General features: G+C 35.6%; 1 protein-coding gene across 1 annotated transcript; it reads right to left on the bottom strand.

Annotated features, from left to right (window-relative positions):
• Positions 1-22: 22 nt before the first annotated feature.
• On the bottom strand, positions 23-27,657 carry DNAJC10 (DnaJ heat shock protein family (Hsp40) member C10). The gene is made up of 23 exons (XM_064515045.1): positions 27,501-27,657; positions 26,443-26,806; positions 24,083-24,248; positions 22,156-22,206; positions 20,597-20,679; positions 20,258-20,389; positions 19,259-19,352; positions 18,941-19,018; positions 16,744-16,787; positions 16,256-16,393; positions 15,086-15,175; positions 14,204-14,317; positions 13,165-13,279; positions 11,311-11,438; positions 10,921-11,037; positions 9,549-9,650; positions 8,337-8,492; positions 6,871-7,004; positions 5,404-5,457; positions 4,858-5,005; positions 3,920-4,039; positions 2,571-2,687; positions 23-1,994 (listed from the first exon to the last, which is right to left on the bottom strand). The coding sequence occupies exons 2-23, from the start codon at positions 26,641-26,643 to the stop codon at positions 1,983-1,985; spliced, it is 2,394 nt and encodes a 797-aa protein (XP_064371115.1). The 5' UTR covers positions 26,644-26,806; positions 27,501-27,657; the 3' UTR covers positions 23-1,982.

Here is a 27,657-nt window from a genome sequence, read left to right as displayed (position 1 = left end):
AGGAGCAAATGTTACAAATAAATCATGAGAATATTCTAAATTACTTTATTTTCTACATCTGTACAAAATGGTCCTCATTGTGTCAGTACACATACAACTGCCTCTTTTGGGTACTGCACAGACTATATCTTTATTATACACAGCCTTCTCAGAGCCAAACTCAAGCCCACTAATATCAGTGCAATTAGGATGTGAGGCAATAGGCCGATATATACTTTTAGGACTAAAACAGGAAAAAGCAATAAAGTTTTTAGGAGAAGCTGAAGTATGAACAGAGCTAGAGTAAAGCCAGAAATTTCTCACAGTACCATTATCTTACTGAGGAGATTGCTGTGAAGTACTCATTTTTATGTCTTATCATTCTGTTCCTGTTAACAAAAAAAAGAAAGGAGAAACTGTACAAACACCTGTAGTAGGTTATATTTATGATTAGATTTTTAAGAGTAGAATCCAAGAACATGTAACTGTGACATCATTCACTAAGGAGAAGGTAGGAGGTGGGAACACACATTCAATAACTGATCAAACAAGAGCTTGTATTGAAGTCGCAAATGTACAGATTTTCCTTTTAGACCACGACTGAATTTGAGGTTTGATTGGGTGTGGAAGGGTCTACTTGATTTCAAAAAATAACCCCCTCCCCTACCCTCCCCCAAAAAACAGATGCAATACATCCTCTTTTCTGAATGCCTCAAAGCTACAAGAATCACTTCTTTATGGTTTCTTTTTTTTCTCCTGCCTTCTTCATAAAGTAATCACTTGGGGATAACAGTGTATTTAGGAATTTATAATATGCATGCTACAGTGACTACTTACGCCAAATCTAAACACATGGAGAGGGGTGAGAAAAGTCCATCTGACAAGTTCTCAGCAGCCTTTTATTGAAAAAAAGATTTATTTTGAAGTAGAACTTCCACATGTAGCAGACAGTTGTCTTCAGTAAGTGCCACATACTTACTTGCCTATTGAGAAGCTATGAAAAATCCTACTCTGAAGAGTGGGAATTACATGAAGATGTATGAGGAGACATTGTAATGTAGTATCCATTATTAAATGACAAAAGGCACTTGCTAGCTTGCTGGCCAAAAGATGATTTTTAAAAAGACCAAAACACGTCTATGGAGAAAGCAACAGTACAAAACCAAGAGAGGTTAAATATGCCCACAGAACATATTCTTACTTAAAAAGACACTGAATAGTAATAAGATATCTTATGCAGAAGCTTCTGTGGCATCGTTCAAACTTTGAAAGTCAGAATACACTGAGTTTGAAGTCCTTGATTTATTTTGTTGATTATTTAAAAAAAGAAAACAAAAAACCAAACCAAACAACCAAGAGAAGCTCTTCAAATTCTAGTCATCCTGGCACCACCACCAGTGCTACAATACAGAAATACCTTTCAAGGACACTACTCAAGGGCAGGAGCAATGCAACTGAATAAACCTATCCTGCTACCCCTCGGTGGTTTTATTTCTTTGCAATTGACTAGACAACACCACAACCCGAAAGCAGAATTATTATCAGGTAAAATTGTTTGTCTTTCAAATAGACAATCCCTCACTGTGTTTCTGCATTGCAGAGGGCTTTGACTGCATATTCAGCCACAGGCTGAGTGCCACATTCAAAAAGTGTTTGGAAAAAGACAGAACAAAATAGGATGCTAAAGGGGGCAGGTGAAAGTGATACAATCCCCATTCTGGTCAGCTCCAACGCTTGATTAGGAAGAAGATAGTTGGTCTATCAGAAGAGGGACACACACAGTTCATTTGCAGGTACTTTGAATGCCTCCACCAAAACCAAACGCTTTCATCTCCCCACAGTTTAGTAGAATTCATACAGGCAGTCCCGTATGCCCAAGAACTCAAACCAGTCTTCACTTCTTTTGTCCTGTCATGAATGTAACCTAACTTTGCATGTTCTTCATGGTATCTTCTATATTCACAGTTTCAGGGTATTTTGAATCTTATCATCTCCAATACCACTCAGAGTTCATCCTGGTGATAAGAAAATCAGAATAAAAAGTTATTCTGAAAGAACAAATAAAAGTCTTCTAGATTGTTATTTCTGTGTACCACCGATTTTAAATTTTCTGTAGCATTACTTTAACATCCCAGCTGGTCAAACATTTCTTAAATAGAATTCAGCATACTTCTTAACAGCTGTGTATTAATATCCTCTTTGTGAGATAACATGACAATTCCAGTTTCGAATATGCCTCTATATTTTGCTGCTTGCTTACTAAGTCTAGTCTAAGGATTATGCCTAAGGTACAGTGCATCTCAACCATTCTTCCATAGGGCAACTGTCCCATGGTCATCTGTGAATTCTGTTAAGTCTTGCCATAACTGATGCTGTAACTGCACTATGCTCTGCTACGTCTGTGGACTTGGAGAGTTGGGTTTGATGAAGTACAAGTAACCAAGACAAGACTAGAAAGAAAACCTGCCTGGTATTATTTGAAGATATGGTGTTTAATATTTCATAAAGAGCAAAGGCTGACACTATTTTAAATGGCTATTCTTTACATTAATATCAATCTTTGCAGAATACCAGAGAATAAGAATTCTTACCTTATTTCTAGATTTTTTTCGTTTTCCTTTATTTTGAATTGCTTCTAACTTTTCATTCAAAAGATCAGCAATACCTTTTGCATCTCTGCTGTCCATATGTTCCCCGAGAACGTTTTTCTTGAAAGTAATAATAATAATAAAAACTTAAATTGTGTAGTATATTATCTGTGCTATCCAGTGACTAGAAGATAATATGCTTACTTTCAGATAAAACTCAGGAGGAATACCAGGAGACAGAAGATGGTTTTGGTTAAGTCGATTTATGATTCACAAATACATTTTTGTCTTCATTTCCACAATACTACTACTCTTCATAGTAAGACCTGCTCTTAGTTACTAGTTTTCAAAACTACGCAAGTTTTGTCTTGATATTTAAAGTTAATGAAATCTGAAGTAATTAGTTATAATGCCATCACATTTGTCCAACTAAGTATTTCCTGTAGATAGCCAAGTTTGTTACTTTATAATCAATGTTCACCAAATCTGTCATTGTGGGTTGCTAATGTAAGACTGGAAAAGGCATTATTCTTACCACAGAAAAATCTGATTAAATTTCATGGGATTGTGTGAGGAAGGATTTTTGGAATCTGGTATTAATATTTCCCAGAAGAGATTCAGTTTAACAAAAAAAAAAAAAAATAAAAAAAAAATAAAAAAAAAAAAGTAGAATTAAAAGGTTAAAAGGACTGGCTTAACTATTAGAGTGCACTGAATACTTCTGCTTCAGCATTAATAAATACAATCAAAAAAGGCAAGTGTAACATTCTTGACATTTAATAGCAGTCAATTGTTTTACAAGAATAAGGGTGTCTAGACCTGTCCGGATATTGTTAATAGGAAATTGTTGATTTCAACACAAAGTCATTTAAAATTGAAGTGTTTTTGATAAGGTTTGTCTTTTTGTGTAATAGAGCACAACAACTTTGCTTCAGTTTTCTATTTTGTAAAAAACAATATTTAAGTCAAAATTACAGTGAAATGCTTCATGTTGAAAGAATATTTCTCCTGAGCCAAAATGAATTTGTGGCTGCTGGTGATGGCTAAAGAACATTTTAGCACATGTGATTCCTGCAAAATTAAAACCTGGTTCCTGTTAAGTCTGTATTTTATTTACTGCACTATTAATTTGCAATTCACTCTTTTTTGGTAAAACGGTATTACTGTACCATTGTCCTTCTACTTTAACTACATTATTGAAATTGATTATAACAATTTATCTCCTGAAGTTAATATATATATAATATACTTTTATATGCTATAGAAATAGTTTCTCCTAAGCCTTAAATATGAAATGAAATCCACCTAGTAACAGTACCGCCCCAATGCTGTACACAAAGGAGACACTTTACCTTTGTTCCTTGGTAGGGGTAAAACTTAACAGTAGGATAGGCTCTGATATCAGCAGTTTGACAAGTCTGAGCATACGCCTGACAGTCTACTTTTCCAGCTTTTACTTTTCCTTTCATGGTCTAAAAAGAAATACGTTTATTAGAAAGAAACTCCAAGTTTCCATAGCTGACTATAAGCAAATAACTTGAATAAGCAAGCAGTGCAGGTAAAAATAAACAAAAAAAGTTGCTTAAAGTAATTCGGAGTAATCCTTTCCTTGCTTCTGAAAGTGTTAACCTTGTATCAGAAGTCATCACATGTGCAGCAGAGCACTTCTAGTTGACTTCACAGCAAAGCACACCACAGTTGTATAGGGGAGCCTATCCTAAGCTGAAGCGTGTCTCAAAAGAGGGCCTAGATGTGTGCATCTCTGCAAGAGACTAGCAAAGACTGACTGGCAAATGCTGTCTTTCAACTAGAATTAGGCTCCTTTATCTAAGCTACTTTGCAAATATGATTGGTGTGGGCTATTGAGGATTTTGATGTGTCAGTTATAAAATTACAGCAGACTAGTATGAAAATAAGAAAAAAATTTGTTTAAAAAATGAAAAGAAACTTACTTGCTATCATCACTTTTGAGGTTGACATTCTGTACTAAGTTTTTAGCTGTACAAAAAGGACAATACTTTCCTACCTCAAAGATGAATTACAAACTGAAGATGAGCTAATGATTATGCCTCCAACTTAAAAATCATGGTGAAATGCATAACATAAACCTAGAAATCAACAGTTAGGTATTTAAAAACTGAAATATTATAGCTCTATTATTCTGTAGATAAAAAGGGGTATCTGATTTCTGTCTAACTGCTAAGAAATGAAGCGCTGATGAATGTGATCCTGTGTGTCATAAGCATTACGATTACACAGAAGCAATCCACTAATATAGTTAAAAACTTACCCTCGCGAGGATCTCAAACTCAGGAGCAAAATTTTGGCAAGGTCCACACCAAGGAGCATAAAAATCAATGACCCAGTGATCTTTACCATTCAAAACTTTTTCTATGAAACTCTGAGGAGTAAGGTCTACAGAAACTTGTGGTAAATATCTGCAGGAAGGAGGAAAAGTGGTCAGAACACATTCAAAGCTTGAAACATTCCCAAATTCCATTTAAGGCCTGGAAAATTTTCTGAAATTAAGGATTATTATTAATATTCTTGGAATCTCTGCTTTACAGTTTGTAGGATAAAATAATTACTTTTTAAAATGGTGGACCAAATAATAATCTGGTCTTCAGGAAATGAATGGACTGTAAGTAGTATGTTATTTCTCCATAATTATAAAGTTTGAGTTAAAAGATGTGGAGACTTTAACAGATCCTACATGAAGCACTACATATGCCTGAGTGTTTCTAATCCTTGACTTATGTAGCTTTTGGATATTAATTTCTCTTAGCAAGGAAACTATATGAGCAGCTTATGAAAAAAAATTAATGCAGTAACTCACCCTAGTGCCCAGCCTCTCAGTGAATATGAATCTCTGTGCCAACCATTGTAGCTGCTATGAAAAGAATAAAAACAGAACAAAAACCCAGTTATACAGCAGGTTTGACTTGTGTTTGGGAGACCCCCCCCCCCAAACCTCTGTAAAGTGGTGATGATGAAATAAATAATGAATTTAAATGCATATATTTTAGACTATTTCTACCGGTTGGAGAAAACATTTTGCTTTCAAGTCTGAATAAATAAGAGCCTCAGTTATACAATTCAAAGACACAGAATTAAGGACTAGAAGATGAAGAGAAGAAAAGGAAGAAAATTCTATGTTAAGAGATTAAGAAACTTAACCCATTAACTTTGATAACTGAAAGTATTTTATTGAGGGATCTTTGGTAACAGCTCCAGATAAAACTGTAAGGTCTATTAAGCATGAGAACGAAACTGAATTATTTTAATATATTTTCTAATTGACACTCATTGATTACAGTAAAACACTTACACATTCTATATACTTCCCTCAACTTGATGGTGGGAAGAAACAAAGGAAAACTAGTTATTTTGACAAGGATTTATTATCTGGACTTTCAGAACATTTTTTAGTTTGAAATTCCAGTGACAGATTAGAAAAAAGATTAACTGGGGATTCACAGCTACTAATTTACAACAATGTAACAATTTATTTTTCAACATAGAGGTGTCTGGTCAAAATAGGACCTGATAGTTGTTGGTGGTTTTACATCAAGAGAAATTTCAAAATCATATCTTGACATATTTTTGCAGGAAACAGATGACTCATGTTTAGGAATTTCATGCTTACCCCTCATATCTAACAACCTATTTATTCTCCATGAGGAAAAAAATTCTGCTTTTAACAAAAATTTTATCTAGAAGAACCAAATAAAAGCAAGCAGTCCAATGATGAAAGCTACAGAAGACTGCTATTAAGCACCACACTGGGTTTTTCTTTGGCTTTTCAGTTCCATAGAAGCATTTTTTTTGATCATGAATTTATGCACAATAATAATACAATGAAAAGTAGGACTAGATATCCAAAAAGGACAATTTTTGCAATGGTATTAGCGGACTGTTGCCTGTAAGGGCAATAGAATGGCTAAATCCCTCAGTTCTCTAAAGATGAAGCTGCAATGAATCAGACCTAATAATATTTTTATATTATTTGACTTACATCATCATCTTCAGCAGGTTACTGAACTGAGAAGACTGTCAATCCTTAAAAAACAGGCAATAAAAATCAAGGTCCCTGAGACAGTTGAACTTAATCAACTCAAATGATGAAATGAAATTGCACTGGTTCAAAGTAACAAAGTCAATGTCTAAGAAAATAACGTCACAAAAGCCTGTTTTAATAGCTTTGCTTAACAGAAGATACTACTTCCCAACCTTTTATAAACAGCAAAACACATAAATTCATTTTGTTCCACATAATAACATCTTCCAAACTTAAACTACTTACTAATATTGTTGAGCTGTGTTTGATTTTTGAGGAAAGAGTCTTATTTCAGGATATCCTCGAATACTTTCTTGTTGACAGAAAGAATAATATTTTTGACAATCCACACTGCCTACACTGATCAATCCATTTAACATCTAAAAAAGAAAAAAACTACAATCAAACATGCTAATCAATAATACCATAATTTCAGTAATATTTCAGAATTCAAGTCCTAATCACCCGAACACTTAGTTTGGGAAAAAACAAATCAAGATTATCACATGGTTTTCTTCTTTGCTGTAATTGGATCATTGGCATTTAATGGGAATCATCCACTCGTGCACTCCCACCATGCTCATACATTACTCAGTATACACATTTTAGTATGAGGTGCGTACATTGCCACCTGGGTTCATACAAGTGTGGTTATTTAGTGTAAGGACTACCATATTACCATGTAGGATTTCAAACAAAAAATGTACTTGTTTCATATCGCAGGCTCAGTAGTTATGACACATCCTGGATTTTAGTCCTGCACTGGCATGTTGCAGATATGCTGTAAACTGCAGCGTAGGCCTGTCTGATTTACTGCAGAGGCCCAGCCCACCTGCTCAGTTCATGTACAGAGGAGGTGATGATTAGTGAATGTGTACTATGGAGCTGATAATACCTTACAGATTTGACCGGAATACAGAATCCCGGATAGCTCTCCTAGTCTGAGTGAGTTCTAAACATCTGAAAGTCCTGGACTGGTTTCCAAAGCCCACAGTTTTTGTCCAAAGCTTTTAGTTCAAATTCCTGGAAACATGCCCAGGAAAACCCGTAGGGTTGTCAGACCTTGCAAAACAAAAAAACCAAAATACCTCCTCACCAGTTGCTTACTGAAGTATGTGTAATTCAGCTAACTGACTAGCAGCCTTAAAGTCTATGGAATTTGGCATTTATTTACTTTCAGTGAAGAAAATGACGACATAGGAAATAATTTAGATGGGTAATACTGAATTCCTTTAATTTGAAATTAAAAGCAGAAGTTTCATCAAGGTCTAAGGCAATCTTAAAGTGACTATTGAGCATAGTGAGGATAAAGTGGCAGATTATTTCAACCAATTCTTATCCAGTTTAGGAAAAATTTTCTTTCTTTTAAGCCCTGAGATCTTGTTTTAAACAAATGCAGAGGTGCTATTTACATAAAGCGTTAAGCTTCAAGGGAAGTTATTCTTAAAATGCTCAGAAGTTGGAAAACACACTTGTATCAATAGAAAAATTGGATTACGAGATCAACGTACTGAACCTTAAAAAACAACCAATCTAACCAACCACTCTGTATCTGAAACAATATAAAACTGTCAGGTAGGAAGCCCCTATTTTGTGAATAATATTAATCACCAGTCTATTTCATTGACAATTCTCTAAGACAGCAGATGTACAGTCTCAATGATTCAAATTAACAGGATACAAAAGCAGAAAAATATTTGAATGCTATTTACCCTGGCCATTTTTTTCCATTCTGGCATTAAAGCCTGGCAAGGCCCACACCATGGAGCGTAGAAATCAACCATCCAGATTTCCTCCCGTTTTCTTCTTTTAACTAATTCAACGAATGTCTCTGGTGTTAGGGAGACCACTGATGGATTCCTAAGATCCTACAGCAAAGACAGCTTATATATACTTTGCAACAGTATGTTATCCCTATCTAGTGCCACCACATACAAACAGATCGTACAAAATGCTGAGAACATCTATCTTAGTGAAATTCATTTGCTGCTGTGGAAGGGAAGATCCACACCACTGAAAGGCAGGAAAGGATGAAAAGTCATACAGTCAACCTGACAGTCATATGCCTAATCTGCTGAGAAGAGCTATTAAAAATGTACAACATGATCGCAAAAGGGAGATTTTCTGCCTTTTCTCTAGAGAGGGAAGGAAGCTTCACTTCTGTTCATTGGCAAGAGGAGTAAAACTCAGCTCAGCTGGCAAGAATGGGGATTGTAAGACTCAGCCACGCTAGTTAGTCTGGAAAGCAGACGAATGCTTAAGGTGCACTAGAGGCCTCTGAACATTGATTAAAAAAAAATACATATATTTGAAAAAGGTTATCTCTGCCTGTTCCTGCATGTGCTATTGTGGTTGCTGTTTTTAGGGACTGCCTGAGAGAATGAACAGTTTCCTCAAAGTATGGATCTACCAGTGAAAGTACACGAATGCTGGAGGAAAGATGGGCATGAGAAGACATGTAGTAACAGTGATGAGTACCAATAACTTGCACTACTATAAGTTAACAAAGCTTGAGGAACAGATGAGAAGTGTGGAGGACAACAAGTTAATTTACAAAAATATGAAACCCCTCCTATGTTAAGGTGTGTATGTGAGCATTTTCACTGCAGTTTCTTTTTAATTCCTTTATCCTCTCTATGAGGTAGGAACCATTAGTAGTATTTTGCATATTGGGAAGATATCTTAAGTGATTTGTTAATTATCTCAAAGAAATTGCATGACAGAGTAGGGAAATAAATCTACTGGGTTTCAAGTCCCAGACTGACAGTTGCGGGATCACTTCTTCCTCACAAGATTTCATCGCTCTTTATCTCACTAGTGTAATTAATTAAAAGTATCTCAGAATCTCTTGCATCTAAAGAACATGTCTGTGGACATAAGCTGCATTTAGAACATGACTGCAACAAGGCTTGTAATTCACGTACCTCTATAAACTCCAAGATCTGCTCAGCAGAATGATGTCCTTCATATTCATGAACATCAGACTGATTGAACACAACTGTTGTTGGATAAGCTCGAATGTTATGCTAATAAAAAGAGACAATAAGAGAAATTGCAAGGAATGGTTAGGTCCCCTGTACTTTCTTTTAGGTGGTATTGATGGCTCAGAACTACTAATCTGCCCAGTTTGTAATGTACAATTGCTCACACCTACCTGAAAATAGGAGTTTGGAACCATTCCAAACCACTATGGAAAAAATACCAATTGCATTCAGAGACCGTGAAGTTTGTCCTGAACATAAATACCACCCAGTACTTCTTTTGTCATGCTCCACAATTACAGAAATAAATTCACAGCCCTTCTAAGCCTTAACTAGAAATTGTAAGTGTGGCTATTCCCAGTCTTCAGGTGGAGACACTGTGCTGTATGAACAACTGTATTGTTTGATATCAAACGCAGACACCTCGATGATTAGAATTCTACATTCTCTACATGTGTTAGCACATGTAAATAAAACTTTAAAATTTTTCCTTTTTTTACCCATTTTCATGTGTTTTAAGATATTTATATTTTTAACATAAATACAAATATTCTAATGTTCAGAGACTCTTAAGAACAAGAAAATGTGCAGCTGCAGCAGTGTGTCCAAAATATATTTTCTGGAATTCTGGGAAAGTAATAACAATAATTTCTAACAAGTTAAATCAACTGATGCAAAAGTTAAGCAAATTTAAACATGGAAAATTGGGAAAGATTTTAAAAATCTCTTTTTATTTCCACACTGTATTTTTCTAATAAATGTAAACCAATAAATAATACACTTTCTCTTACTTTGAAATTGATTCTGCATTTCTTAAGCCTTACAAAACAAAAACCAAAGCCAGTCAGGGTAAATTGAAACAAAAGTGGTTTTGCGGACATCTTCAAAAAAGTATCACATCAACATAAATCTTGTGTTTTTAAGTGTTTTACTGTTTTTATCCTTCTGTGTGAAGAAAAAAAAAAATGAATGCATGTATATATTTATATATAGACTAGAAAAAACTTCCTGGGTCCGCTTCTCTTTTCTGCTTCAATTCATTTTTCTCTTAAAAAAAAAAAGGACAAAAAAGAAAAAAAAATAAATTCTGATCATTTCCCCAGTGTTCCAAAAATACTACGAGACCAGAACAAAATTTAACCTATATTTTGCATTTATGCATTATCTGTAGAAATTGTATAGTTTATGCCTTCAGAAAAAAACTTGATAAGAGACCCTTGTTTCTGTCATTGACACTAAAACAAACAAACAAAACCCAAGAACCTTAAGAAAGCAAAAGTTCTTTGAAACAATTTTTTAAACTCCTTCAGCTTACCATGTTGCAAAGCCCCTCATGAACAGTACAGTCTAATGTTCCAAATTTAAGCTGACCATAAAGATGTTTTGATGCTTTTCTCAGTTCTGGTAACAAAGCTCGACAAGGAGGACACCACTAGAAAACAAAATACAAATAAACGTATTTGCTTTCTCTGCATTTGGCTCTCAGGAGAATGAGAGTTGGTTGTGATGAACAATACGTTGCTTTGACAACAGGTTCCACTAAAGACAAAAACCACACAACAATTTAGGAACTACTGCATCAAGAATTGAGAAATCGCAATGCTGTCTCATGATGTTGAAGGAGACTTTCAAGATATTGCTAGTATTTTGCTACATAGTTACATAACAGTTTTTAGATACAGAGAAACAGATATTAAATACTTACCGGTGCAAAGAAATCCACAAGCCACGGTTCCTTCTCTCTGTCAGGAAAATTCTGAGGCCCCAACGTGATAACATGAGAGTTTACACTCTCTTTGGCAAATGCAATAATGTCATATAAGATCTTCTTTCCTTCAAAAGGACAATGTAGAAAAGAAACTTTACTTTTCCCTATGAGAAGTCTTATTCAAAAACTCACTGACAGCAGTGGGAGTCCTTCAGTTTCCTTTACTGGCCATTAAACAAGGCCTGCTTAAATAAATTGAGAGGGTATCATCTCACCTTCACTCAAGAAGATGGCATTAAACTGTCTGAAGGTGCATAGGTAAGATGTACTGTCTCTAGGCAATACCTGCTATTTAGCTAAATATTAAACTGGATATTTAACTGACATTAGCCAAATAAATATTTCATCCAATACAAAATACAACACAAGCATCCTTCACAGAGAAGTTTCTATGACTAAACTACCGGCTGTTTTACCAGCCTGCTAGTATCTGTTGGAATTAAGAAATTAGTACCCTAGATACATTTGTGTTGGCAAAGGTAGTGACATAGTAAAAACTTCAAGCAAAACAAATTGCATTGATAAATCACAGATTTTCAGGTGTAAATGAAGTTCTTGTTGATACAGCTTCAGTGGTCAGAGATCAAGTCTCTTTGATACCTTCGTAGACATATTTGTCAGCAGATATGGGAGTCTGTGTCTTGAAATTAACTGAGTATAAAAAGCTTCAAGGTAATCAAACGTGAAGTCATCGCACAAAGATTTATTATTGCTCTCAGCTTTTAAACTGTTGAAGCCCTTCGACACAGCATATAAAAATGCCTGACTCTTTCTAATATTAAAATGTTATAAATATTGAAGTGAGATGACTTGGCAAAACTTGTAGATGCCATCTGCTTTGTAAACAGTAAAACGAGCCAGTCAAAAAGAATATATGTATTTGTAGTCTAAAGTATTTCTCTTGTGCTGTTTGTAATCTTATGTCATTATGAGAAGTTCTAGAAATGTTATATGTACATGACACTTTCCTGGCTTCTTGTAAAAGAATCTGAATCTGCAGCAGTGAAAATTACAGAGAGTATATAAGGCTTTACCTGACAGCAAACATTGGATTTACAAGATCATCTTTGTCCTTTTAAATATAACTAATTTTTCTAGTCAGTCAAAAAACTTTTCTCCTTTCTTCTTTATTACAATACTGAGATTTTTGCTTTAATTTCTTGCAAGTTATGTTTCTAATACTTGAGAGGCTGAAAAATCAGAACCTCGTCTTGCCTAAGTGGCTTGTGCCACATTCTGGAGCTACACTGATTGTTGCTTGCTATAGTTCTGTATCAGTTTCTTTTCCACTGACATTTCTGAATCCTTTCAGAGGGACACAGTAACACTAACATAACCTTACCTAGAACCAAATTAGTATTTCTGAAAAGAGTATATGTGGTAAAGTCTCCATACAGATTTTCTTGGACGTGAAATCAACAAAACAAGGAATTAGTCTTGATGCAGGGACAGAGGAAATCAAATGGAAGTTTCTCAAGTTGACAGCACTGAATTAGCAGCATCAAGCCACTTAAAGGGCGTGCCTTACAGCATTCTTTGCTTATCCTACCCAAAGCAGAAGCTGTCCTGATCAGCTTTGCACATTTCTTTCTTATTCAAAGGACATGAAACATCTTTGAAACAGACGGGATAGCAAAGACAAAATACATGTCTGATGACTCCATACCAAAAAAAAAAAAAAAAAAAAAAATTACAAAAGCTGTTCTTTCGTAAAGCAAATACAGGTTGCCAAAGATAATGTCACCTCAGAGTTATTGTGTAATTGTTTAAACTTGTTAAAGTTTCCCTTACCATGATGAATTTCATAATCTTCAGTTCCTTTTCCTTTGAAGACTGCTAGACATGGCTGATAGACATACAGTTTATTGCAGATGGTTGGTGAGGAAAGACAGTCGAACTTGCCAACCTAAGTAACAGACAGCACCATTTTAATAAAGGCATCCCAATGTATATAGATTAACATATCCTGGAAGGCAGTATAAGTTAGGATACATTTAAAACCAAAAGGTAAAAAAAGTGAAAAAGTAGTAGGCTTTTATAAATAACAAAGGTCTTAGGATAATCTTATGACTATGATGTTTGAGGAAAACTATTACAACAACTCTATTAGGTTGTTCTGCTAATTCTTAAATTAAAGGCCAGAGTAGGGAATAAAACCTTGAACAGTCCTTTTTTTTTTTTTTTTTTTTTCCCAAATAATATAATGAGGAAGCAAAAAGACATCTAAAATAAATATATTAAAATTCTTCTAGTTGATGCAATAATTCTTTTGAAATCCATAGATTATAGAATAACATGGTCCATATGTCTTTAGTAAGAACTTTGAATTACATCTGAAAGTTTAAATTTAGTTTCTTTTTATTAAGAACATTTTCAAGATAACATTTATAGGATGTTTTTGAATAGTTAAAATACAGTTTCACATATATATCAATTTGATGTTGAAGCATAATGTTTTTTCTATACCTAACTGCAAATGTCAGAACAATATAAATCTCGAACAGAGCCATTATTTTCAAATGCTGTTCATTCCTTTGACTGATGCAGCCATCTATCAAACATGCTGCACACTTGTAATTGTTAACCGAACAGGATCTGCAATAACATTTCCTATGACAGAGATTTAGAAGACACTCTTTCCTAACTACTTTTAAATTATTTAAACTGTATGAGAAACTTCACTGCCTGCTTTAAATTAAAAGCATTACTCCAGATCTACTATAACATATCGTATCTCTTCCAGTACCAGAAGTGGCAGGTGGTAATAACAGCTAATAATAAGGAACAACATATTGACTTGTTTTCCGAATGCAAATGGAGGTTAACACACCTGAATATGTTCATCTTTAAGTAGAAAGTTCAGTTTTTTAAATTCCTGTACGCTTGATTTGTCACCTTCCCCAAACTGGAAGAAAAGCAACCATCGGTGATGAGCCAGACGGTCCTTAAAATAGGGAGAAAGAAAAAAAAGAGACAAAAAAGTTGCTCCTAATTTCTATCAATTTATAAAGTCCTGTAATTTTTTAGAAAGGTAAATGTCCAATTATTCACCTGATCCCTAAGTGACCCTCCCCTAATCAACAAAAATTCTTTCACTATAATAGTCCTTCAACTAAACTTTGTTCTACTGTATCATAAACGGTGAAAAGGAAAAAAATCTGAAAACAAACTGGCTGCATGGTACTTTTTAATTTTTGTTTCCATTTACCTCTCCTACTGCAGATCAAGCTGCTAACTGCCAGTGCTTCAAGTGTCATAAGAGTTGTCCTTTACTTTCCAAGACATGACACACTTTTATGACTTTTAATATAATGAAACAATACTAGGCCAGTCTAGGTGGATGAAATTCAGCTCATATGTAACTTAGCATATGTAAACGGATATTTTTTATTTCCTATATTACTGACACAGTACCTTTAAAACAAAATTCACTAGAGAATATATACATACATATATATACACACACATACATATATATATGTATTTATTATGTATTTACATGTATATGTAAAATCTCCCTACTTTTGTTCTTGTGCTAAAATATAAAAGCACATGTAGATAAACAGTGTTATGCAATTTTGGCTAGAGAAAAAAAAAATCATTGTCCACTAGGTTGTTATACCAACAGGATTTGAAAACATAAAAGTAATAAGTGATGAAAAATATAAAAATATATGATTTAGAGACAATTAAACAAATTTTTAAAACTTACCTCTAATGATGCTGCAGAGATAATTTCAAAGTCTGGCAGATGCTGCATTACTTCTTGATATATTTCTCTGGCATCCAAGGAGTTAAGAAACTAGAAAGGAAAGTCAAGCTCTGTTTATTATAAGGACTGTATAAACATCAACCCGAGTGTTGATGACAAGTATTCAAATTGTCAGAGGAATTATTCTGATTAGTTCCTTTCCATCAACTGAAGAGTACAGTTAATAACGTGGTATTTGATTGACTTCTTTGTCATATATAGAATTTCACAGACATCATCCTCAGAATACTCTTGAGCTTGTTTTCCCATAATATTAAACTTAAAATATCATATTGTGTCAAAACGAGTCCTAAAAGTAAGTCTCAAAATCAAACCTGAAATCAAGTTCTACAAATCCAGTTTACAAGATTTCAAACCCAGTTTTACAGGCCTTTCCTAACTGCACTGTACAGATTTCTAAGTTTCAGTAATATGTAAAAATTAGGAATGAATAGGGATCAGTAACTCAAAGTTGGTAGGTTACAAGGTTGAAAGCATGTAGGTTGCAAGTTTAATTTTCTCCTTTAGAGGATATAGATGACAGTACTGACAATGAAGGAACAAGCTATGCTTCAAATTGAAAAATTTAAGTAAGTTAAAACTACCACAGAATTGTAGGAGGAGGTTGTAATAACAGAATAGAGAGGAGCAATATAATCCATACCAACAGACAGCGTAGGAGTACTTTATCACACATACGTCAGTACTCCGTTTAAAGTAGTATTTCTCAATGTTGTGCTATCTGGGACATGTTCTTTCTGGAGTAAAATTTGCAGGTGCATGGCAAATCTCCCAAGCCTGCCCAGGATAACTGGGCAGCAGCTTCAGGCCTTGTTCTTGGGGTTGTCACACAGCACATCCCACCCTCTGGATTCCCAGAGCTGCTCAGGGAGGCTCTGCTGCTGCCGCATGTGCTCCTGCTCACCTACCAGCACACCAGCAAGCTGGGGAATGCCTCTGGGGATCACTGCCTTAAAAACTAAGAGGGATGTAAATGCATAGCCATGCTTAGAAGAAAAAAAAAGCATCTATTCAGCTTTATATAATCAAACTGTTAGTTATTTATATATCACTCTCACTGCCATCACCACACTTTATCTAAATACAGAACTGTTTAGAAGCAACTCGTACCAAAACACCTCCTTTCTCTTTGTTATTTAAGGTGGCTCCAGGTGGAAAGTATGCTGTAGTACTAGATGAGATATCTAAATTATCACAAAGCTCACCCTGGGTGCCACAGTCCATCCAGCCTACATTAACAAGACCTTCCTGTAATAAAACAGCAAAAAACAAAAAACAGTATTTTCAAATTCAGGTTCAGAAGTACTTCTGAAAATTCAATACAAGCAATTTTATACTACATTTAGAAAACGGAAGGAGGAGACAACATCATAATTCAACAATTAGTCGTAATTCATTCACATTTTACAAAATTCTTTAAAAATTTACTGCCTTTCCAATAGCTATTAATTAAAAATACTTGACATTTCCAAAAGCCGATGGGTGAAGTCTTGGTTCCACTGAAGTCAGTGAGAGTTCTGATTACAACTTTATGCTTTCACTTCTGTTATTTTGTTTTAAATATAGCAGATAATGCTTTCAAGTGAAACTCTGCTTACCAACATGCCAGCAAGCTTAAGACGTGTTTGGTAACTCAAACAATCTGCAAAACAAAAATAATTTATTTACAAACATAAAACTTCAAAGTACTAATTCACTAAACCTACTCTTGTTTAGAATTATCCTCTTCCTCCCTACAAAGATGACCATTTCAAAAGGCATGCCTCCTGGCTATTCATCCAGGATTTCAGTGACCCAATGTAGTAACACCTAGTAACTAGCACTTGATTGCTGTCTACTGTAAGTTAAAATTGCTTGAGAACTATTCCATTGATTCATCAATACAGAATTCTCATTTTAAAAATATTATTTGCTTTACTAAGACTGATCTTTAAAATGTCTTCTTACGTGAATCAATGTAAAAAAAAAAAAGTAAAAAAACTCATCTACATACTGTCATGGAATGAGATTTCAATGGAAATATTAATTTTCTATGTTTCAAATAGTAATTGCTCACTATAGTAAACACATCATATGTTTGAATACCCATCCAGACATAGTCTGAACAGTTACCTCCTGATGCAGATTTTTTTCTGGAATAAGAAGATGCATCAACATCACTTTAACTGGACCAAAGTTGAAATCTTAATGACAAAAGGGTTACAACTTGAAATCAAACAATGAACAAATGTAAATCCAATACTGGAACTGTGGTTATTTACTTCACAGAACAAAGGTCTCTTCATAAGACAGAGAAATCTTTATTTGTCAAAGGTGTAGCAAATTCCCTTAGCTTTACCAGCAAACTAAAGCAACTTTTAATCACGTTGAGTATGCAACACTGTTGCCAGTAAAGTTGGTGACAAACTACAGAAACAATCCAAATCTAAACTTAGCAATGAAATCAGTGGGAACAGATAATTACTATGTATTTACGACTTATTTTATAGACATTAGGCAACATCTTTCTATTCAATTAGCAGCAATCAAGAAATGTTTAGAAAGCTTTCAAAGTAAGTGACATCTCTGTCCTTTCACAAACCATCTGAAGAAGTGGCAAGCAAGTGTGATGACTGGTTTCAGACCAAAAAGATCACTGGGACTAAAACCTAAGAAAATCCACTAAAATCTTAACATGTAATGAAAACGCCAGCTAAACTACAGGCAAAGCTCAGGTATCACTCAGGTAAATGCCATATCCAGCAATACAGTGATGCTTCTATATTAGCTAATGTTACTGGTTTAAGTACTGTTCTTGTGTAGTATCAGTCTCTTCCTTGGCTAATCTTCCAAGAAAGCTCATTAATCTTATTACCGTTTCTTCAATTTTCAGCACAGGAGAGACTCTAGGAACTGGTTAGATATTTTTCATTTTCAAAAAATTTTTATGGTATTTCACAATTTTAACATTTGATCACAGTCGTTGTATATATATGCACATATACTATATATATATTTGTACTATAATACTAAAAATCCTGAAATAATATGTGCAAAGTCATAAAAAGGTTGATTTTGATTCTGTAGTGTATTAGATTGTCTATATGGAAAGCATACATCCCAGCCTCATGCACTTGCGCTAAAAAAAATTATCTAACAGTTCAGATAACATTGTTAATTGTCTAATTGGCTACGTAAAGTCATTTCTTCTAGAAACATTAGGGGGCCAAATGTTGTCCACTCCAAAATACATTGGCTTATTAGGAGAAAAAAACCAAAAAAATCCTCAAAGCCCAAAAACTAAAACACCTCTGTGCTAATTTTTACAAGCTAAGTGAGCATCAGATACAGAATGGCCATCAAACATAAAATCATATTACAAAAAGACATTTTTAGTAGTAGTCTTGAGAGAATATCTAGCCAATTTTCGGTAAGCAGTGGTTTAAGGGGGAAATGCATTCCTTCTTCTACCCAGGTATCATGACAAGATGGTATGCACCTATGCAATATTTGTCATTTGAGCCCGAGCTAGAAACTAAAACCTTTCTGCCAGTTTCCTTCCTGAAGGCGTTACACTTTTGTGTCATTTTAGTGACTCACACGACATTACAGAGGCACAATAGGATAATCTATTAAGGTCCTTTTGCCAAACTGCCTATAAAAGGCAACTTATATGACCCACAGTCCACATATTGTGATTGTCCTATAAGATCCTGATGAATTTTATTCAAGAGGGAAGCAAGAGGGATTATGCCATTATCAACAGAAGCATTAGTTTCCTGTTTGCCTTATTTGAAAGGTATATAATACACCTACCTCCACGTTCAGCACAGAAGGTGATCAGCCAACCAACACCAGATGCAAATGAAGTTTCAATGGCATTAACAAAGTTCCCTAAGAATGAAACAACTTGCATAAGTTTTTGACTGGTTTCATATATTTATATATAACTATGAAACAGGAAGGTTTTGTATTACTATAATTACAGTAAACGCTTTTTATCTCAAAGGTAACACTTAGCAACAGTCGACAGATTCAATTTTATATATAGTTTCTGCCACCTCTTATATTGTAAAGACAATGTAAAAAAAAAAAAAAAAAAAAGACAGCCCCCAAAAAACACATTAACATTACCTGCCCATAACTCAGTGACTGTGCTTGTAACATACTGCATAGCGAAGTTCTTTAAACTCTCTTTTGATCTGTCTCCATAATATTTCACTGGTTGCTACAAAAGACAAAAAATAAAAATTACAAAATTTATAAAATATACTAGTGTTGTTAATACCAGCACTTATGCAATGCTGGACCCCAACAAAAAACCTAGCTCTAACTGTTCTCTCCCTCCCACAGTGGAATGTTTGGAATTTAATCTTGATTTCAAGTTTGTAACATGCAGTCTCCTTCCCAAGTCCAGCAACACAAGCATAATTAAGCCTTCGAAACACCAACTCCCATTAATTATATTTCTATTTAAATAAAAATAAAATTGCTTGCATCAGTCCATTTAGTGTTTGCACAATCTCTCCTTCAAGCTCTCAGAACTTATCACTATCAAAACGCACCTAACTATTCAAAGGTGATTTGTATGCCACTCCTGGCATTACTATTTAATTCTCAACATGCAGGTATAAAGCATGAAGTACCTAGCATTGCTGCCACAGAAGAAATCTTGCGGAACCAAATTCCAAGTTCCTTTAGGTACACAGCGATATTGCTTAGAGTCAAAATACAGACTATTATTTGTATCTGAAAACTCCATTTTAACACTGCAATAGAAACAATTTAGGCTGTTCAAATGCTTAGACTTGTTGCTTTGCTACAGCACCAGAGCTGAAAATATCTACTTACATCGGAAGTGATATGCTGCATGGTAGAACGATTTGAAAAAAACACTTTATAAAGTGGGTATCTATTGTTGAGGTGAACTGCTCTACAAATTTAATCAAAGTGAAAATGCCTAAATTAATTTAACCAAGGTGAAGGAAGAAAAAAAAAAGCTAATTTGTTAAAAGGAAGTTAGGCAAACAAAAAGATAATCTTTATATGGAGATCTATGACTGAACAAGTATTTAAAGAAATAGTCTTCCAGATTTCAATCTTTCTGAAAACGTTTAAAGTTTTACCACTCACCATTCCAGTTTTGAAAACATACAGACTAGGATAACTATTAATCCCTTTAATTCGACAAAGCATTCTATTATCTCCACAGTTGACAGCTCCAATCCGTATTACTCCATCCATCTCTTTAGCAAACTCTCTCCACTAGAAAAAAAAAAAAAAGAAGAAAACTGGATAACTTTCCTATAAAGAAATTATGAAAAATTAGCATGTTTTACTCATGGCATCCTGAATTGTTATCTCAGGTTTCAGCTTCAGCGTAGAAATTCACCTGATGAAGTTTTATGCTGACTAAAAACAATGTTGTCGAACTGTGTTTTCAGCGTTAATTTACTTGCTATACATACATACCGTTGGTGCTAACTCATGGCAGTGGGAACATCGAGGAGAATAAAAATTCACAAACCACAGTTCTCCAGAGCTAACAGCAGCATCTAGATCGAAAGAAGAAAATTATATAAAAGTAATGTGTATCTACAATGTAGTTGTATCTAGAATGCAATTTTTACTGTACTTTTCCCCAAAAAGCTGAATTAAATATTACTTTATGTATTAGATAAATTAGTGACAGTAACTCAGATGGGATAAAGATTGCATCCCACTTGCACATATTTGCTGGTGTAGGCAAGCACGTTAAAATCATACTTGTAAACAGATGTTGAGAATTAAGCTGCTGATATCCTTTCTTCTATTAACTGAGCTACTAAGAAAGCAAAAGTTAAAAGCATAAAAACATACCCTTTACAGATTAACCTCGCTGATATTTTTGATAGTGTAAGTTTGGTTACCTTAACAACAAAATACAAGTACTAAACCACTTATACCCAACAGAATGTTCCATTTCCTTATAATTGCTTAACTTTTTTGCTGGGTTCCACCAGGCCATCTGTTTTATGCAGACTCCCTGTCTAACACTTGAAAATGTCATTTAAAATGAAAGTCAAAATAGTTACTAGAGAAGCCAAGGGAAGCATAAAGAAATAAGCTCACTACTAAATATAAACACATACACACAGACATACATGTAATCAGCTTGAATTACATGGCTTTCAGTCTCTCCATTTTGGGGCATAAATTTTTACAGTGAATTTTGTAAGTTGTATTTGCCTATATTAAAAAGTCATCACAAACAAGGACACTAAGGAATGTGTACTTTCTGCAAACCAATTAACGAAAGGAAGCCCAAGTTCCCATGTAGAACATTGTGAGCTTTTGTGATTAGAACAGTCTACAAAACTAGTTCGGCTTGTAAATCCAGCCTGTACAAAGGAAATCACACTCAAAATAGAGATGAACATGACACAAAAGATAATGACATTTCTTTCTAGTCTCTTCTAATTATAAAAATCTTAGCTACGACTTTTAGAAGAGGAAAAAAAAACTGGATGAACTCAATGAAAGTTATCTTTCCAGACCTTGTTTTATTTAGCTATGTTTTCAATATCTGATGTCACCTTCTTGAACCCCTTGTGCAAGACACAATTATCCAGCTTTCCCTTCAGAAAAACAAACAGGAATATAACAGAAAGGAAATTCTATCAACTGCATTTTTAGACAATCAGAAGTTCAACTGCAACTGACTGAACTGCCTAATCAGAAACTTACAGGGACAACAGACACTGCAAAAGTGTGATGATAAATAGGACAAACAAAATTTTAAGTGAAATATTTCCTCTTAACAGGTCTCACAAAATATCTTTCAAACTTGATTGGTTGATACCAATCTATTTGCAACTGGCATTTGCCAGGAAGTGTCAAGGGTTTTTTGGTTTTGCTTGTTGCATCTGAAGATGATCTTCTGACAGATTTTTGGCATGCATGTAATAGATATATATGATATACAGCTCAGAATGCAAAAATTGTTACTCTGGGTTGATATATTGGCAAACAGATAGCTATTTAAAACTTACCAAATTCTCCTCTATCCAATGTTATAATTTCAGGATCATCATCATAAATGCCTATCAAAAAAATTAACAGTTGATTTTTACTTTTGTCATCTTTAAAATAAAGAATCAAACTATAACCCTGTTTACAAGACAGAAAACTGAGGACAGCACACTTCAGTTGCAATAGTAAGCTGGCAGAGCTAGTTTTCACAACAGAACTACATTAATTCAGTAATATGTAATCTTAGTTTAATCTCATGGGAAGTTCCACGCCCTCACACTACAGAACCTCCCATCAGTTCTTTTGGTGTTGAAGTAGATTAATCACTGAGTAAGCAAAGAAGTTAAACCACCACTTTATACTAAGACACTGTTTAATTACGAGATAGGCAAGGTATTACAGCAAAAGTATTAGGAATAGCAGTTGCCAGATTAAAAATGAGGTGGACAGATTAAAAATGAAGAAGCTTCACCTCTAAGCACCAGGTCAGTGAGAGAGCTATATGTAACGTCTGGAAGCTTTCACTTCCTTTCCCAACCTCTGGTTATCTAAACCAGATCATAAAGCTCTTTCAGCCACAAACTCTTTCACTAACAGAACATGTGTATGCACTGGAATAAAATGCATAGAATAAAGGTAAGGAAGACAGGTCTCCTAAAAACTGAACAGTCCTATCTAAAATGTCATTTAAAAATGGTCAACTACTTTGAGTACTCAAGCAAGGCAGTACAGGGATACCAAAAATACTATTAAACAGCAAGATATTATACTACTACTGCTACACATCTTTTACAATACCTAACATGGTGAGATCCCATTTCACCTGAGGAGTTCAAGGATTAAATACAAATAAATAACAAGAGAAATTAATTTCCACAGTTGACAAGACTTTTTTTATTAGTTTTTTTATATTACACGTAATATATTACACACACACACCCCACACATCTATATAAAATAGATATATATATTCCAAATGACTGCCTAATAGAAGTTCAAGGATATTATTTCTCAATCAAGCAATGCAAATTCAGACAGAAAATTTCTTAGATCTGTTTAGCTGAAGAAGTTCTAGGGCAATTCCCATTCTTCTGTGACAGTTGCCTCTGGTTTATTTAGTTTCAATCTGTACTGACTTTAATTTTATAGAGATTGGGACATCTTACATGAGACTACACCAAAAAAATGCAAAGCATTTAGAAGTATATATATTGCTTGCCTGTTGGGTTTCCCTATTCTGCCAAAGTGGAGGTTCATTTCAGCTTGCTTTTTCACACCAGTCAAACCATGTTCCTAAGCTCCAATTTAGTTATCTTTTTTTACAGTAGCTCTGAGAATAGTTCATCCCTGCCAGTTTCCTACAACTATCTAAGCAACTGTTAAGACAAACAGTAAATAATTTGTCTCAAAATCATTTTAGGTATGATTCTATTACTATGTTTTCATTTTCTGTTACAGGTTTACTGATCTCTAATGGCGTATCTGTTTATAAAAAGTACTTGAGAATGCAAAAACTCCTCTCAAAATCCACTTCAGACTACTTTGAAGTGCAAAAAGTCAATGGAAAATAAACAAAAAAGGTCTTCCGGCATCAAAGGGTTAAAATGAATACCGATGAAACATTAACACTGGAATTTAAATAAAAAAAAAAAAACTGCCTTTTTAAAAAACACACAAAAAGGTGATCAAAGAAAAGAGTAAGCAGAAGGAACAAAATGCTAGATAAATAGATTATTACATTGTTGGTGTTTTTTGGATAGTCATTAAAAGGGTAAATGAAAAGCTGGGTCGATGGAGAGAAAATGACAGTTACAGGAGAACAACAGCGCAGGCAGAAATCTGGAGAAAGGCTACACGAGAAACGTGTATAAAGAACTGTCATAAATCTGAATACTGCATTTACTGATGACTGTTTTAAGCAAATCACAAACATACATCATAACTTACCAAAATCATAGCGATAGAAGTTCCAGCTTTCGTAACGACCTCCCTGCTGCTGATCCTCAAGACCCTTCTCTCCATATTTATCATACTTCTTCCGTAGATCTTCATCTTTAAGTACTTCATATGCTCTATTTATTTTCAAAAAATTTTCATGTGCATTTGGATCATTCTATTTAAGGAAAACTATAATTATTAACTGATAAACTGTATTGTACATATACTGCTGAGAAATTAATCTTTGGAAATATTTTTGTATCCCTGTCAAAGATGTCTGTTGTCTCTTGGTGGAAGCTTACATTATCGAGCAGTCTCCAATCAAACTACAGTAATGCTTTCCTCGAGAGCCCAAAGGACCTAAAGCTAGAGATGTCTTCTGCTCATTTGCTCACCCTCACAAAGATACCAACTGAAATACAAAATGGACTGATCAGAGATACAGCTGGGCTATAACATTCTCTAGGGATCCCTGTCCTTTAAATGAGCACTCTCCCAACTGTTGTTTGTTTCCCTCTCCTTCTGGAATAACTTTCCTGTACAGGTTGTATTATCTTAAAAAGATTATTATAACAAAGCATGTGTGACTATACATCCAAATACAGCAGGAGTCCTGCTTCTTACAACAGGTAAAATACCATCAGTATATCTCCCAGCTGAAGATATCTTGGACTTCTGGAAGCTGCAGGTTCTTTGAGTTCTTCTGGTATAAGATCCATAGACTTGCAGAAGTGTGTTCCCTGTTTTTTTCCCACTATTTTGTGTCCTGCTATAGCATATCTTGTTTTCCAAGTGACAAGGAATGAAAAGAATATTTGAGTAAAGCTTTACCATTTCCCTTGTGAGCTTTTCTACTTCCCCTAGAGCCCCTTCTTATCCCCAATTTGAAAACCTTTGCTATAAAGACAGACTCATCCCTTCTGATCTTACACTGCAGCAGCCTCCTTACTTATTTGAACAGCATTTTCGTTCTAGGTAGCTTCACAATTAGAACAGTAAAGTATCCACAACCCCATTTTGAACTGCAGTTTTGGTCCTGAGCCAGTGCAGTGTAACTGTGGTGAGCAAAATCCGTAGCACTCTCCCACCCTTTTACTTTCTGCTTAAAAATTTGTTTCAAAAAGACACTTTTTAAAAGGATTCTTGATCTATTTGTATAGAGGCATATGGAATAAGTTAACATTACTGAATTTGTGTAATTGCTTCATCTCCTCTATGCCATGTTTAATGTTGAAAATAACCTGTTTTTTTCAGTAGTATTTTAGTAGTATTTGCAAACCTTGGAAACTGCAGAATCTGATCTGAAATATTAATATTTTGAAGGTATCAACATAGGGAAATTATAACCAGTTAATGCCTGCAAGTTGGTATTTCTAACTTTGTTGACATTTGACTACTTCATTTCAGGGCGTGTATCAGTTGCCACCAAATTAACCTATGGACAACCTCATGTATCTTCCAGGAAAAGGAGAGGGAGGAAGAGGCGGCATCCTGAAACATACTCCACAGCATGTAATCCAGGGTTCCATATCTAATTTCTTCAGACACGCATTTACTTCCTTGTTTCACATATAGAGTTTGTCTGATATTCTTCTCTTTGAGCTTTCTAACGTTTAAATCCATTGCAAAAATGCTAGCACTTCAGATGCTTCAGTGCGCAGGCACATGGAACACTGTCTTCTAGGGCTCTGTGCATATTCAGCTGCACATATATTTAATGATCAGAACCTTCATATTTCCCGTGAATTTCTGATTATTTCAGAAAATCTTGAGAAAAATTCATGAAAATTAAATTTAAAGAGTGATTTCATCGTCTTTTGGAAAATATGGTATCATAGACTACACCGAACTGTTCCCAATCTTCTTACTCTAGTCATTCTGTGGCTCCTTATTCCCCTCCCTCCTTATGCCTAGGCAGTCCCAGAATTTTTTCTTTGTCCTATTCAATATTCAGATATTCAGTGATGTCTCAGTACAGTCTAACATTTTTTGCTGTTTAGATGAAACTTTGCGGTAGTAGAACAATAAGTAACAGCTAAACAGAAAGAGACAAACCCATCGCATTAACAAAAACATAATGCAGTACAGACACAAATTATTCTTCTGTTCATAAAAATATGATTAAGAATTAAATGATCTTGCTTTTCTTTCTACTACAGCAATTTAACATGGCCTAAATTCAATACAACAATAAATTACTGATCAACCCCTTTTTGTAAGTTTTCTCTGCAGATAATCTGAGCTGAACCATGTGCTGGGTGGTTACATTACTTCAAATATGTTTTAAATCAACAAAGAAACATTTTATCTAAAGTAAAAACACTTTTTGTTTAATCCAAAAACCCTGACCTGTTAAACAAGTAACTTACCTGATTTTTATCAGGGTGTAACTTTAATGCCAGTTTCTTGAACGCTTGTCTGATTTCTCTACTGCTTGCTTCTTTGGATACTCCAAGTAAACTATAATAGTCCCGATCAGTGCACACAAGAACTATTAGACATACTAAAACTACTAATAAAGACCTTTTGAAATATCTAATATAATCTCCTTGCGCTAATAAGAACTCCATTACGAAGTTTTTGGAAAGTTCACAGGTTCTGGCCCGAGCAGGCTTTGAAAAGAGGCGCCAATAAATCTAACGTACAGAAGAGAAGAACAGCTGTAGTTATGATGGAGTTCTTCAAAATTCTGGTTTTCCTACTCCATGTCACAAATCTTGCAAACGTCACAATCTTAAAAAAAAGCAGTGGGAAAAGCCATTAGGCACATGTTTTGACTTTATTAAATAAAGACATTAGTAAGGAACTACGCTACCAGTTTTCGCAGACTGCACAAGCACACCGAGTTTCCTGATAAATGCCTACCTGCCGCTTGAAGGCCACAGCTAACAGAACGATCTCCCTATTTTCTGCGTGGTCAAATGAGGTAATTCTGCAGAGCCTGACACACGCGGGGAGCACCGAATGACAAGAAGCGCTGAGCCCTTACATCTCCTACGAACACGCGTATATATATATGTATGTATGTATACATATACATATATATATACACATACATACATACATATATATTTCTGCTCCCGCAAGCCACCTCCCGCGGCACCCCTTGTGCGGAGGGGCAGGGCAGGGCAGGGCAGGGCAGGGCAGGGCTCGGCTCACACCCTGCCGCCGGGACGGGGCGGCCAAAGCAGCGGCCGTGGCCGGGCACCGGTCACACCCCGGGGCCTCCCGCAAGTCCGAGCCGAGCCGAGCCGAGCCGCCCGCGGCCCGCTCCCCCCGCCGGCCCGCGGAGGTGCCCCCGCAGGGCCGGGCCAGCGCGGGCGGAGGGCGCGGGCAGGGGCAGGGGCAGGGGCAGGCGGGCGGTGCGAGGGCGGGTCCCCCGGGCGGGGATGCTGCGTTACGCTCCCCGCCGCGGCGCGGCTCTTACCGGGCGGCGCGAGGAGCCGGCGGATCGAGCGGGCCGGGCCGGCCGCGGCGCGGAGCAGCATGGGACGGCGGCGCCCTCACGCCGGCGGCGGGCGGAAGGGCGGGCGGCCCGCGCCGGGATCCGGCTCTGGGGCGGGGCGGGCCTGAGTCACCGCGGC

The sequence above is a fragment of the Dromaius novaehollandiae genome, chromosome 7 (genome assembly GCF_036370855.1).
Source record: "Dromaius novaehollandiae isolate bDroNov1 chromosome 7, bDroNov1.hap1, whole genome shotgun sequence".
Lineage (NCBI taxonomy): Eukaryota > Metazoa > Chordata > Aves > Casuariiformes > Dromaiidae > Dromaius > Dromaius novaehollandiae.
The sequence above is the reverse complement of the archived record's forward strand: the minus strand, read 5'-3'. Positions and strand labels throughout refer to the sequence as shown.

Coding starts and splice junctions, on each gene's coding strand:
- DNAJC10 (XM_064515045.1), bottom strand. CDS start 26,643: ATGGAGTTCTTATTAGCGCAAGGAGATTATATTAGATATTTCAAAAGG. Junction 13,280..14,203: donor TTAAAGATGAACATATTCAG/GTGTGTTAACCT, acceptor TCTGTTACTTAG/GTTGGCAAGTTCGACTGTCT. Junction 4,040..4,857: donor AGTTTGAGATCCTCGCGAGG/GTAAGTTTTTAA, acceptor ATTTCTTTTTAG/ACCATGAAAGGAAAAGTAAA.